Consider the following 15,923-nt stretch of genomic DNA (forward strand, 5'->3'; position numbering starts at 1 on the left):
TGTTGACGCAGACAACTTTTATCAAAGTCCCACTAGTGAAAACTGTATTTATATTGCCGTGAATGGTGGATGAAGAGACAATTTTAGTTACATCAGCTATTATAGTATTGTTTTCCCGAACGTTTGGCGCGGTGCCCGCTATAAATCTTAGTTTTCGTGGAATGTGTCGTGTTACGTAAATTGCTTTTCTCTAATGAAACAAATTTGTATCTACAGTCGAAAATCGCCTGTTGCTCTGCTCGAAAATGGCGGGAAAATATAATCACTATTCTTGTTATTGGTTTTTTATTATTACTTCATTTTTCCATCCACAAGAAAGTATAGATACTTTAGATATACTGAGTATGACCTTTCCACCTGAAATAATAACAACCGACAAGAGGACACAGAGGGAGAGAGTATCTTCTTATATATAAAATTCTCGTGTCACAATGTTATACTCACATACATACTCCTCCGAAACAGATTTTTATTAAATTTTATATGCATATTCAGTAAGTCTTAGAATCGGTTACTATCTATTTTTCATAACCCTAAGTGATATGGGTTGTCCCCACACCTAACATACTTTTTAATTTTTGAGCATTTTTTATTTTTTTATAATGTGGCATTAAAAGTACATACAACCCTAAATTTTCACCCTTCTATCACCAACCCCTATTTTTTAATAGCGATTTTAATTTATATAACAAAACAACGTTTGCGGGGTCAGCAACTGTTACGTAAAGTAGTTTTTTTGTAAATATTTCTATGTGTACGATAAGGAGTTATATTATTATATACGAATCGCTATCACGAGATTAGTGATTTTATTTTCGTGTGGATTATGAGATTACCGTTGTAATCATAGTAGTATTTTTGCATAGATCATTCACTATCAATAACTGCCAAGTGTCTAATCAATCAAATTCTTGTCTTTTTTGCATTTTTGTAAAGTTTAAGGTTATTTTATATTTTGCCATGTCCATTGCCCTTTGTATGTTTTATGTACTAATTGATCAAGCAAAGATTTAATAGAAGAGTATCAGTTAATGGATTTGTATTACTTTGTTTAATTCCTTGTTTATTGTTTAAATTAATGATAATGGACTTCCGCAAAATAACTCCTAATTCGATGAAATATATATAAATATATTCCTTGAAGTCAATCAATTCTTTATAGAGATCATGAAAGATTCATTCAAAATATACTGTAAAATTCACTTTCATAATTTTTATGACATTTTTTAATTGTTTTTGCTATTCGGGACGGAAACAAATCCAAATGATTTGCAATTTATAATTTTACTCTCTTGTTAATTTAATAGCAATATTCAATTTTCAATAGCAAATCAATAGCAAATCCATTGTAGTAGATTGCTTTTATACATTTACAATATTGTATCATTATACAATATTGTAATTGTATAAAAGTACTATTTCAACATTTGTGTTCACTGTACAATTGTTGAAATAGTGCGAATTTGTATATAAGTATGTCAGAAGTTTCATCACCAATACACCTATTAGAAAGTATATTTCACTATTTTAAAATTAAATTGTTCTAGATAAGGGATTTATTAAATAAAATTTATATAATTTATATTTATCTTGTCGCATAAAATATTATCTTTCAATATATGACGTAAGATCTGTTTCTGTAATAGCCTGCACGAATTCTGTTCCTAAAAACTCATCTAATATACATATGTATATGCGAGGTATGAAGCAAGACAGACGACGAACAGTTCATTTATATGCATCAGGCGTATGGTTTATTCGTCAGTTTGTTGTGCCAAATACAATTCGATGTATTGTATTTGTCAGTTCGAACACACTGAGATATCTATCTGTATTTTATAGAAATTGGTGTTATTTTGGGGAAGTCCATTTCATTACTTTATGGACTATTATTTTGTTTATTCCGCTACTATTATTGCTAAAAGAGCAACACGCAAGTTTCTTGCTCGTTCTTCTTGTGATGAGACAGATTTCCGAATGAGCGGTAGATTGTGATGATTATTCAAAAGTGCTTCAATGTAAATTTATTTGAATTTTCTATTTTATTTTATTAGCATGTGTGAGACCATAAATTGTAAGTCAGGAAACCTGCAATCGTTACTGATCGCTAATCACTGTTTGTAGTTTGGTCACCCAACACTCAACATTAGGCTTCCAAGCTAGGACCGAGCACTCACTAGATTATTTGCCTGATGATGCCTCATCCAGAGGCAAGGCGCGTGTCGCAATATTGTTGTAGATCCAATAACGGTCGGAATTTGATAAGTAATGGGAGGGAATTTGATAAGTAATGGGAGGTCATGACGCTTCCAGTAGTGGTGGTCAGGTTTATAATTCACATAATATTTGTGATCTCACACATGTTAATGATAGAGGAATTAAACAAAATCATTTAAATTAAAAATTTCTTGCCTTATTCCTTTCTTGAATATATTATATGTAGATAAATATATCTCCATATATACATATTTGTGTAATTATTTCAATGTTTCAAAATATTACAGTAAAGTAAAATAATTGGGTTATTTAAATCTCCATTTTAACAAAATAATAGTAATTATGTTTTATTACAGTGTAAGACAAGATTTAGTATTTATAGTATTATAGAGTTAATAGGATTTTATGTTACTTTATTTTCGACTTCAGCATATATAAATCTTTAAAGTACTTAAATATTAAAAATATTTGCGTATAGTATTAAATCTGAGCATTAATAGTTTAAATATAAATTACTATATTTCATGAGACATTAATAATATCTTTTTAATAAACCAAAACAGACTATCTCTATTTCTCGAGTATCTTATATATTCATTTTAACTGTAGCTTAATCTATGTAATAGTAGTAGAATGGTTAACTGTAACAGTAGAGATGTGTACAGATGTCTATAATCGTACTAATTAAAAAATACATTGAACCGAAAAACCAATTGTTTTTTGGGAACAAGGCCAAGGTGTTGATGTTGATTCCATCTTACAACGTCTACATTATTTATACAAATTACGTGTATGGCAGCCAGAGCATTAAAAACAAAATGTTTTTAATAAATTTAATTTACTAAATTACGCTTAATGTCTTATAAATATATAAAATTCTCGTGTCACAATGTTAGTTATCATACTCTTACGAAAAGGCTTGACCGATTTTTATATGCATATGCAGTAGTCAGCTACTATCTAATTTTTTTAATGTGGCATTAAAAAATACATACAACCCTAAATTTTCGCTCTTCTATCACCAACCCCTATGTTTTAATAGCGATTTTAATTTACATAGCAAAACAACGTTTGCGGAGTCAGCTAGTTTTAATATAAATATGTCTAAGTCCCGTTAATGCTGCTACAGAAGTTAATTTTAAAGCCAATTAAACTGTATCTACTGTATCTTAAGACTCACCGGTCGATGTCGGTACGGAAGTAGTGGTAGCTGGTAGTGTGTCTGCTCTTATCCGTCATCTCATGGTGAAATGCCAAATCAGCGACCAGATGGCAAACAGAGTTTCATTGTCGCAAACAATAGTCTAAATTTGCTGACAATCGTTCTTGGAACCGTTAATTATACGGTCAGCAATAAATTATGGTTATAACACACACGTATAGTAACTTTTTTTTTATTACTGGTCACCTTATAATTATAAACCAGTAATTAAATTCATGTTAGTTGGAATTTCAAGGTCCAGTTTGGCGTTTCGAAAAACCAGAAAATATATATAAATGTATATATAGTTTTTTATGCAAAATTTAAGTATTTAAACTGACTTTTGATCGTGTTATTTACCATTGTATTCATAAACCAGTGTTGCTGTAACGTAATTTTTCATTGTATATTGATACATCTGATATTTAAAATACTCGCATCACAGTGTTTTTAATTAAATTTCTCCGTAACTGTTTGACCGATGGATTCTTATGAAATGTGTTTATAGATCTGAAAAGACGTACCTAAACAATTTTTCATACCCCTAAGTAATAAATGTAGTCTCCTACAAAATTATTATATTGAATTTTACCACCAAATTTTTTGATTCCTAATTAAATAATACCTACAACCATAAACTTTCAGCCTTCTACCAACAACCCCAATTTTTAGCGATATTAATTTATATTACAGAACAATATTAAAAGGGTCAGATAGTATTGACATTAAAGTATTTAAATACCTAGAACGACTTATATTTTGTATTTTTTTTTATTCACCTTATTATATTCTGATCGAATATCGCAAATAACAATTTAACCTCGTTATAATAATGGCTTGTGTGATAGCAAATTTATTTATAACTGGTTGGTTTTAGAAACTTGAATTTTTGAATAGGTATAAGTTTTTTTTAGAGATAACGAGTTGGCAAGGAATATCTAATGTAGCTAATTATATTTTATACGGCCGGAATGGAAAAAGCTGTCGGCGCATCTGATGGAAAGCGGTAATTGTCAGCCATAAACATGAATACCACTATGGATGTTAAAGAATACAGTGATATCTGTGGTAACTCCCCTGTGTTATCAATCTTAAGGACTGAGATGTTATTCCTACCTACGATGATACTGATACTACCAGAGGCAGACGGTAAGGAGTCGTCTGCGTGGGCACTCCAGTCTTACCTACTTAAGACACCAAGCAGCTTGCTTTGTGCACTGTTTAGGTTGCAGATTAAGCAGTGAAATTACAGTATACCAGGCATGACATCTTAGTCCGCTAGAATGACAAGACAACAGTATCACTAGTTTTAAATGTTAATGTGAAGTCAGTAATATTCATGTTTAAAGGCGACGATAGCTTGTTTACCTTTATAATTACATCGAGAAACTGCCGGATAGCAAAAAGATGCTTAGCTTTTTTAATGGAATGGTGCACAGGATTGCGCTAACGGTTTACCTAGGCGGGTCACTAGTGGAGGATGTTAAGATGAACATGTTCAGGTCAGATAGCCTATCTTGACTACATTATTAGGAATATATCATGATAGTTTCCAGGGGGAACCTTGTAGAGGTTAATCTGATTTGGTACATTGCTAGCCATGGTCATTAGTCCACATTAGGTACTAATAATTTCCATTGCGCTAGAATATTTAGCATTTGTTTTATATAGTGAAGTAATAGCTGTTGATTTCTCTGTGGCAACATGCTTTTGGCCGGTTTGTTCCTGTATGTGTATTCTTAATTTTTTTTTATTTATAAATATTATACAATTTACTCTACTTATTCATATTACTTATTGTTTTAAGAGCTCTTAGCATTGCATTGTGCAATATTCCTGTAATAAAATAATAAATTAACGTAATATTTCTTTTGTTCACCAGATGGGAGCGGGCGCGAATGGGCCAGGCGGTCGTAGAGCCCTAGAGCTGATCCTGAGCGGTGGACTCAAGTCGCTAGCGAGGCCTACCAAGCCGGTACGAAGAGCCGCTTCAAGGGACTCCGTACTGTCGCAACCACAGCCATTGTTAGAAGGTAATAAAAGCTTCTTGTACAGATATATTTTTTTATTTATCAAATAGGGTAGGTACTATCATGTTAATACCCTAACTTTGTGTCGCTAACGGGTTACAACACACAGTGGTGAATGTATGATTAGTTACTTTATATGTATTAGGTTTGTTTTCCTCATTAAATATTATTATAGGTATATATAGTTAATAATCATTATGTAATACGTAAAGCAAAACCTTTGTACCTATTTTTACGAAAATTACGCGGACGGAGTATGAAATTTTGCACAGTTATAGTTTATATAGGTAGCATAATGCATTAAAATACATTGAAAAGTTCAGAACACTTATTATTTTCATTAGATAGAAGAATACAATGAATCAATAAAAAACATTACACACATTGTCACAAGTCTGCGGTCAAATTCACAATAGATTAATTGTTTGTCTTTAATGTTGTGTATAGTCTTGCTGAATGTTAAGTTAATTATAGTCTAATTTCGATTGGGCGACGCCTAGTACTAGTTATAGATTCGTTTACCGATGGTACCAAATAAAAAATGCATATATGTAATTATATTACCTCGCATACGGATCTTGTTAGAAATTTCCCGAGTTTTCCAACTGTGCTGAATAAGTAAGGTCCATATCCTATTTCGCTGCCCCATTGGGGCCAGAGCCCGAGTTTCCATTAATATAGAATTTTAGTCGAGAACCTCCCACAGATTATACTACCAACGTAGCTATATACCATAGCTATCAATTTGGGAAAGTTTAGAATTGTGTTTATATTTACAGAATGATATTCCCTCCTCTGAGGATTTTGAAATGATGATGTTTTTTTTAATTAATTAGAATAGAATAACATTTATTACATACATTACCGAATGGCGACGATTGTTCGATTCCTCGCACGGTACAAACATTTGTATTCATGAGTATGATTGTTTCAATAGGTCTGAGTGTTTTCTATGTATGTTATATATGTATTTACAAAAACAAATGTATCTATGTATTTATATCACACAAGTTCTGCTTAATACGAGAGTAGATTGCGCTGCTTGAATTGTTCTGATATATTGAAGTAAATTAGTCACTCAGATGTACATACTTATATTTAATCAATACATGTAATATACATTTAATTAATGAGTATAATTTTTTAATGATGTTTAGATACCTTTAACTTTAGAGTAATTTTGTGGTAAAAACTTTCAAAATGCTTCATTACAATTTATTTGCACTAATATTATTAATAATAGCTATCGCCCTGGTCAAATTTCCACCATAATAAAAATAATAAAAAGATCTTTGAACCAGCAATAACAATAAAACAAAAGATTATATATGCGTGTATATGTGAGCTACATAGTAGGGTGTGTAATATATTTTTTTATTGTTTTAATGTATATTTTATACATAATTAAAAATAGCATAGTACACTCCTTCTCTATATCATATTATAGTAATATTATATACACGGAAGTTTATGAGTATGGATGGATACTCTTTCACGCAAAAACTACTGAACGGATTTTGATGAAACTTTATAGTAATATAGCTTATACATCAGAATAACATATAGGCTATACATTTCACGCGGGTGAAACCGCAAACACAGCTAGTAAACTATGTGTGTAACTAAAATTTCATACTCTTCCATCCGCGTAACTTTCATAAGAAGGGGTACAAAGTTTTTGGTTCACATAAGTGTAATGAAATACCCACACATCTTTGTAAAAAACCTACCGCGGTCAAAATAGAACTATATTGCGTTTTGTCAATTTTTTATTGTACATCAAGATTCTTCTTGATTTAATTCTTAAACTCTTCTTGGCAGGCCTCAGGAAGTGTTCCACGGTACTCGCGTTGACTGACCGCGAGAAGACTTCTGAGCCTATTAGGCCCCACAACCGCCTCCGGGCACCTTCCGTCTGCTCCCGATGCTCATCGCTGCTGTCCTTGGCCGGCGCTGGTGGTTCCAGGTATATTAAAACATACACAGCATTATCATCATCTGCTTCTTCCATATCCCAATTATTTGAGGTCACCGACCATCACCGACCGATAATATGTTTTTCTCTTCCATTCATCCCTGTTCGCAGTTATCTCGTTATTTATTCCCTTTCTTACTATATCATATTTCACACAGTCCATCCATCTCTTTTTCGGCCTTCTTCCCTTATAACCGTCCACATTTATAATAAAATCTATACAGCACTAATAAAACCTGTAAACATACATACATATGTGAGGAAAGAAAGTATGTAAGAAAATGCTGAGGCTACACTCTTCCATGATTTGTTTCGCATATAAAAAACTGTTTGAACAGTTAAGTCAGTCAGCGTTGATACTTCAATTACAAATTCTTGAAAATGTAATTGTGAATACAATAACAATTATTTATAAGAGCAACACGTAATTTTCGGGCTCATTCTTCTTGTGACGAGTCTGCGTTTCGAATGAGTGGTAGAATAAAAAAATATGATGGAAAAGTGCTTGTACTAAGTTTATTTGATAAAAGACTATTTTGGTAGGAGGTTAAAGAAATAACATTTCATAGAAATTATACATATTGTAATAAATTGTAAACGAGACGAGACGAGAGGCATGGCGTCTCTACATCTATAGAAAATAAATACAATTGAAGTGTTTGTTTGTAGTTTCAAATTATATATGAAAGCATATGTGGATCACATATGCTTTCATGTATAATTTAAAACAACATTATAAAATAATTAAAAAAAAAATTATCTTCACCGTCCGTCTGTTTGTTCTTGCTAATTTTGAAACGGGAAATTTCCCGTCAGAATCAGTGATTGATTCTGACGGGAAATTTCCCGTCACTTTCCCGTCACTTTCACTCGCAGATAGCTTTTCTTATTTTATAAGGATTAACTTACGCTACTTTTATATTAGATTTTTTTTTTTTTAAAACACCTCAAATTCCATACATAATCGATTATAAAAAATAATAATTTATATGTTGCACTCATGTTAGTGAAGTCAAAAATGTGTTCATAGATTTTTTGTATGCTAATCTTGGAAACAGCTTAAGTGATTTTAATACCATTTTCTGAGGACTTGTCATGTTTTATCCCATCTGCGAGCCTTTCTGACTGCAGACGATGTTGCACGGGTCAGATAGTTATTAATAAAAAATTAGCAAGTTTTAGGTTCTATTAACAGCTGTAGTTCTATCACGGACCAGGTACTCCCTGGACGGCGCCGGTGGAGGCTTCGTGCCAGCAGCACCCATCAACTGCAAGCTGTGTCTAGAAGATGCTACGGCCGATAAAGTGACCGTCATCGCTGCATGCGGCTGCATGTTCTGTACCAAGGTTGGTGTTCTTAAAGATTTACGAGTATAAAAAGTGCATTTACCGAGATATACATTGTCTTTTTGACGCGTGTACGTTGTCTTTTGAGAGCCGCGGTGGTTTAGCGGTTTAGTACATCGCTTTACTTCCAATAGTCGCGGGATCGATTTCTTGCACGGTGCATTTGTATTCATGATTATGATTGTTTGTATCGATCTGGGTGTTTGCTATATTATGTATGTATTTACAGAAAAAAATGTTTTTAAACATTTGTATCAATTGTCTAATACCCATAACTGTTTGACTTGAGACTAGAAGAGGCTGTGTAAATTGTCAAGAGTTATAAAGGGGTTTTTCAAGAAGGATATATTTAGGTTTCTTAAGGGTTGGCAACGCGTGTGACACCACTGTTGTCTCAGGCGTCCATAGTCTAAGGTAACCATTTACCATCAGATGAACTGTGTGCTTGTTTGCCACAATCGTATTATAAAAAAAGTCGTATACTTATGGTATTCACGGTCGAAGAGATGAATAAAATACCACTTAAATTAAAATCATTACTAAACTATAACTAAATACCAAACAACAGTCAACAAATAAAGCATTGTCTATTCTTTCTAGTCAGTGCGATCTTATTGTTTTGAGTGCGGTATGCATTCTGACACCAAACGTTTAAACCTTTGTTTTTTTTATGTATTTAGGTCTACAAACAGTTACACATTGTACATCATGCTTAATGCTATTTTGTAATAATTTTTAGCGACGTTAACCACTAATTACTGTAATTATATTAAGCTGCCGAAGGAATGTTTCGTACCATATGGTTGAGCGTTAGCTACACTTAAGTTTTTAGTAATAATATTAATACTAGTAATTAAAATTGTTACTTAAAACAAAGGCTAACGTATGACCATTCAAAGAGGCAACGCTGCCAGTATCTTGGGTGTTTGCCTCGATGTGCCGCGTTGGATTACAATTAGGGTTGCCAGATTTTTTTACAACCTATAAGGGGCAAATGCTTAAATAGGCAAAAAAATATGGGAATTTAGCTTTTTACCTGGGATAAATAAAAACAAAATTATACAGTGACATTCTTTATTTTTTTTTTATATTTTCTGAGGAGCAAGTCTTTTACATATTTTTATTGGTTTTAACATATTTATAAAAATCAATACAATTATAATCGTTATTAAAAACGGCCAATAACTAACTTTTTATTAAATTAGGGGTACAAACGTTGCGTGTGTGATTCGATTCGATGATTGATCGATTTAATAATAAAAAACGGAGTACGGTTTTAATACGGGACAGAGTCAGTCCCGCCGGGATACTTTAAACAAAGCCTAAAATACGGGACGTCCCGGGAAATACGGGACGTCTGGATACACTAATTACAATTATTGTTTTTTGTGATTATATGTATTAATAGTAAGACTAATTGTTGAAATTAAAATTAATAATAATAGTTGAAAAATCATAATTCGTATAGCAACTCAAACGGTTTGCCATTTAATGTTCTCTATAACTGTAATTAGTCGCTCATATATATGAATCACATTAACGTCAGATACCAACATGATCTATAAATAAATAGCACGTGTTTGCTCTATAAGAATTATATACCTATACACATCTACTCTATGCTTGTATATAGCATATATGAATAAATTTTTTACGAGTTAAAATAATTATTGTGGTGTATCTATATATAATTTTAGATGAGGAAGTTCACCTCATTATGTAGTTTAAATTTTGTATTCTCAAGAATAAAACAAAATTTAATATAGATTTAAATAAAGATTAATTTATTATTTATTTAAACTAGTAGTCGTCGAGTGGTTGAAATTCGACCATAAATAATTTAATAGTAAGACTTACTATTATAGAATAATATTAAAGTCTAACAATATTTATCATTTCTCAATATGACCACAGATTTTAAAAATAATCAAAAGAGTTTGTGTATTAAATATATGTGTAGTAGTGTGTATAATATTTTTTATGGTATATTAAAAAAAAAATATTAGCTCTATGTATAAATTATAAGTGTGCGAAATTTCATACTTCCCTATCCGTGGAATGTTCGTAAAAAGGTGTAAAGTTTTGGCTTTACGTATTAATATATATATATCTTTTTGCAATTATATTCAATTTAGAGTCAAAATGTTTGTGAAAATATGATGCCTACATAATATGATAAATATGATACTTACATTTTGTTTTTGATCTGTTTTGTCATATTTTTCAATATGGCTTAACTTAATTCAGTATTAACGTACATTTAATATTCTTATTATGTCGAGTCATTCTATACATGCGGTGAATGAATTATATGTTAATTATAATTGTAAATATTAATTTATTTAGTAATTAAGACAACTACAAAAACATTTCATGTTTTTTAATTGTTGAAATCGTTAGATCATATTTCATATTTAATCACTGAAAATATTAAGAACTGAGTTACACTCTATATGTAGAGTATTACTTGTTATCTAAATAAAAAGTCTAAGACAAAGTTAGTAAGCCTAAGTTACTCCTTATAATATCCAATCGTGTAAGACATTAGCAAGTACAAACAGACAGAGAGACAAAAAATATTGAAAGGTAATTTTTATTGTAAGTACCGTATATTCTTATATACATTTAGTGCAAATATGTTAATTTGAAATTACACTTAAATTTCATTTACTTGTATAGATTATACATTTTCTTAGACATATGTGAGATAGGTACGTAATATATATATATATATATATATGTGGAAAGGAGATTACAAGTGGAAGTTGTATTATTTAACTTTAAGTACCTATGACGGAGCTAAAATACTTAGTATTGTGATCTTAAGCCCTAAATGAATAAAGAGAAAAAAACGTTAAGTATACAAAGTTGGTAATCTACGATCCCAAAAATAGTCTTTCTAATACAAATGTAATTTATTTAGCAAAGCTTAGCGAAATATACGAACACGATCCTATTACGGAGAATATTTTTGGTAGAGCTCATTATTATTCAGGTGGCGTCGCCCATAAAACCGTAACTGCTACGAGGCTTATTCCTTTTAACACTAATGTTTATTTATTATGACAAAAATATAAATGATCATTTTTTTATCATTTTTACTTAACTTTTCCTTTCAATACTCACTTTATTTTATAGTTCCATTGCGGTTAGGATACGTTCTGAAACTGGGTTGAAATACGTTCAAGTCATTTTTGCACTAGTTTTAGTTCACGGCGATTATCTTCCGAGTATAGACAATAAGAATAATATCGCAAGACAATTCACACAGCGCCATCTAGTCCCTAGCTAAACAGAACTTGTGTTATGGATAGTAGATAACTGGTAAAAATAGATAGATATATAGTTTTTTGTAAATACACACATAATATATATAGAAAACACCCAGACCGATATCAACAATTATACTCATTAATACAAATGTCTGTACCGTGCGAGGAATCGAACCCGTGACCATCGGAAATAAGGCGGTGTACTAAATCGCTAGATCAACGGGACCATCGCAAGATTAAGAAATCATTGTGACACAAGCATGAGTTGTATAATTCTTAAGAAGAAGAAGATAGCTTTCTGTAGGTAAAAGAGTTTATGGTCAAGTATTTTTTGAGTTCTTAAAATAAGAACAAAAAAATCTTAACCTCATGATATGAATATTTTAGGAGATAGTAGAGCTCGATATTTAGCGATAGTTTAATTTGATTTACTATATTTCAATCAAGAAGTTTAGAACACGGGTCATAAAAATTAATTATTAATTAATAACGGTGTTTTGAAATTAACACGATTTTTTGTTTTGACCGAAATTGATCACATCACATCTGTCCTGTGATACGACATAGTGAACCACTATGCCACTTATTGGAAATAGTTTTCACGATCTCAGTGGTCTAGCGGTTTAGCACATTTCCTCATTTTCTAATAGGCTTAGTTCAATCTCTGCAAAATAAATTAATAATGAAAAAGCCTGCCTACTGTACAAAATCAACAGTTTTAAATAAATAAAAAAAATTGTATTATTAAATGTATATATATATATATATTATTAAATGCATAACCCACCTTTTTTATTTTATTGTTTTGTTGTTTATTTCCTATTTTTTATATATATATTATACACCTTTTTCCTTGATCTTCTGTTATTATCGTCACTTTTGTAATATTCATCTTTACCACCAGTTAGTTTCTCTTGGTATAAAACTATTATACGTTATAATTATTAAGAGTTAAAGTATATATTTTTATTGGTTTATATATTTACAAAAAATATAAATAATATAATATTTGCAAGGTTTCTAAATAGAGATAGAAATAATGAGCAAGAATACCGTGGACACACTCTTTTTAAAGGAAAATATTTGTGTGTCCTATCTAATATGTCCAGGAATGTTGTAATCTTGTGGTTGTACAAATAAAGCATTATTCATTGAGAAGCTCAAAATATACCAAAGTAATTTTAATAATTCCTATTTCTATTATATAAGTTCATCACTGGGCTATTATAATTTATATAAAGTATAATAGGGAGTTTATCAATGATAAGGACCCATGTTAACCCAGCAAGGTGGCCAGTTTTGTTTATAAAATTAAAAATTCATTACGATATCTTTTATGTATGTTTTCCGAACAGTAAACACTTGGGTCACCGTACTCACGACGTTTTTGGGAGAGACCCACATGTTGTTTACAGATACAACTGTAAACATTTAGCGCTCCGGTATCGGACAGGGGTGCCAACCGTTCGTAATTAATCGTACAATCGAACCGATACGATATTGAAACCGTCACGAAAAGAGCTTATTCCTTTTTAAAAGGTCGGCAACGCACTTGCAATTCCTCTTGATGTTGTGGCGGTAATCACTTACCGTCAGATAAGCTCGTTTGTCCCCTGTGCTAAACAACTACTGGCTAATCAGAAATGCCTTCTTATTCTAAAGTTTTGATTTAAATTTATAGTTATGTTATTGTATATTTTTTGTTCATATTTTACTTCTTGTCAATCCTCCATATATCCATATTCCTAGTATTTTTCCTGTATTATCTATTTATCTATATTCATGTAAAAAATACAACATATAACAAAAAAATTCTCGTAAAAAACAAAATTTACCTTTAAGTTAGAGAAAAAAATATTTATTCATATAGGACCTTTTGGCATCTTATGCACCGTATATTTTTTTTATCAATATCCCTACCGTCTAGTTCGGGTAGATACTTAAGTTAAGAAGAGTTCTTCTAAAAAAGTTCCAAGTTGAGTGTCTTACCATTTGCCAGTTGGCAAGACAATCAACTGATACTTTGTGTTAATATTTTTTAGTAAATTTCAATGTTCAACTAAAAAAATTAAACATAAGAAATTTAAGTAGTATATTGTTTGTTGTACTAGACGGACAGACTGTAAAATATCGTCTGCAGCAAACCTGTTTCGCCGTGAAAATATTAAGATGTTCGTGGTTAGACAGCCAAATTGAAGAAATGTATGAGAGTTTATATGTATTCTGATTTCTTTGTACGACGCTTAAGTGTTTTAATATTTGGCAACCCTGGTCATGGGCGGTGTGCTGCAAACGTGAAATTTGCGCCGAAACGACTGCCGGTTCTGTTGACTCACAACTGTATATTGTACTTAAAGACTAGTTTTGCCCGCGACATTGTACCCCTTAACATTTTAGACTTAGACCATATACATACGATAATCAAACACCAGTAATATATTGACGGTGCACCCATCTGCGCTAACGGTATACGCTGGTGGGGCAACAATGGAGGATAATAAGATGAGCATAAGATCTATTCTAACTGACTTGACCTCATACTCTTCTAATGCCTCATGCTCATGCAAATGGCAATTTACTATATACGATGGTTTCCATGGGGAACCGTATTGAGGTCTAGCTAACCAATGGGGTTTTTAGTTCACATTACTTAAGAATCCCCAGAAGAAAGATTTTTTTAAATAATAATAATGGTATGGTGCACCTGTGTACGCTAACGGTTTCCGCTGGCGGTGCACCAGAGGAGGATGATAAGATTAGTATGAGCACAGGTTAGTTAGCTCACCGTGGTATATTCTGTATGAATTTATTACGTTGTTTTTCCAGGGGGAACCGCGTGGAGGTCAACCTGAGTTGGTACCTTGCTTGCAATAGGTTTTTAGTTCACATTATTAACAATTCCATTTCTCAGAAGAAAGTATTTTTTTTTAATAATGATAATGGTATGGTGCACCCTTCTGCACTAACAGTTTACGCTGGCGGTGCACGAGTATAGCATGTTAAATAAACATGAAGCCAGGTAAACTAGCCCATCATGGTAAATTCATCGGGAATTTTCAGGATGGTTTCCAGGGGGAATCGCGTGGAGGTCAATGCACCATATCAGGTATGGTACATTGCTAGCAATGGGGTTTTTAGTTCACATTACTAACAATCCCCATTCCCAGAAGAAAGTATTGAGAACTTAAATATATCTCACCTTAACATTGAGACGGTTTTAAAAAACGATATTTATCACCTTGAATGTCCCAACCACTGGGTCAAATTATTGTAATTTAAAGTAATGTAAAAGTAAAACATCGGTTCGGAACCTGTAATTTGTTTAAAATATTTTTTAACTACATATATTTCTACTGTGCTTTCACCGTTTCATTTAACACGTAAATAATAACGGTTCATATAAACAACTTCGATCTTATCTGTTCCATTTTTAAACACCATTAAATATTTTTATGTATTTATGAATTTATGGACTTGAAGGATTAGATACGGCAGTGTAATTGTAAGTTAAACACGCATTAATATATATTTTTCGTACTCTTAACTTAGATTTATCTTCATTTTTAAGAGTGACACTAAAATTACGATGTCTCTTTCTCTCTAAATCTCTTTTCAGAGACCCTTTTTTTCTCTACTTACAGACCTTGCGTCAACCCTCACTCAACCGCGAAAACATTAAACATTAGTAGTAATTGTAGAATTTTCATAGTAGTGCATTATGTATGAAGAGCAGTTTGTGACATGTACTAGTGACAGTCTGTGAAGGGTTATGCAGTGGAATTATAGGGTAAGGAGACATTTAATGATATGAAATTACAGGTTAAGAGGCATGTCATCATAGTTCCCTGGAATGGCAACGCATGAGTGGTTTTCTTCATGGA

General features: G+C 31.8%; 1 protein-coding gene across 1 annotated transcript in view; it reads left to right on the plus strand.

The window, feature by feature from the left end:
* LOC131841844 (uncharacterized) overlaps nucleotides 1–15,923 on the plus strand; it is a gene marked incomplete at its 3' end in the record, with an annotated part of 87,735 nt that overhangs the window by 47,939 nt on the left and 23,873 nt on the right. Inside the window, exons 3-5 of the mRNA XM_059190195.1 lie at nucleotides 5,301–5,451; nucleotides 7,270–7,414; nucleotides 8,641–8,770. Coding sequence (XP_059046178.1) covers nucleotides 5,301–5,451; nucleotides 7,270–7,414; nucleotides 8,641–8,770 — 426 coding nt within the window. The remainder of the gene's footprint in view (nucleotides 1–5,300; nucleotides 5,452–7,269; nucleotides 7,415–8,640; nucleotides 8,771–15,923) is intronic.

Source organism: Achroia grisella, unplaced genomic scaffold (assembly GCF_030625045.1).
Source record: "Achroia grisella isolate CSIRO2021 unplaced genomic scaffold, CSIRO_AGI_Agris_v1 utg1954, whole genome shotgun sequence".
NCBI lineage: Eukaryota > Metazoa > Arthropoda > Insecta > Lepidoptera > Pyralidae > Achroia > Achroia grisella.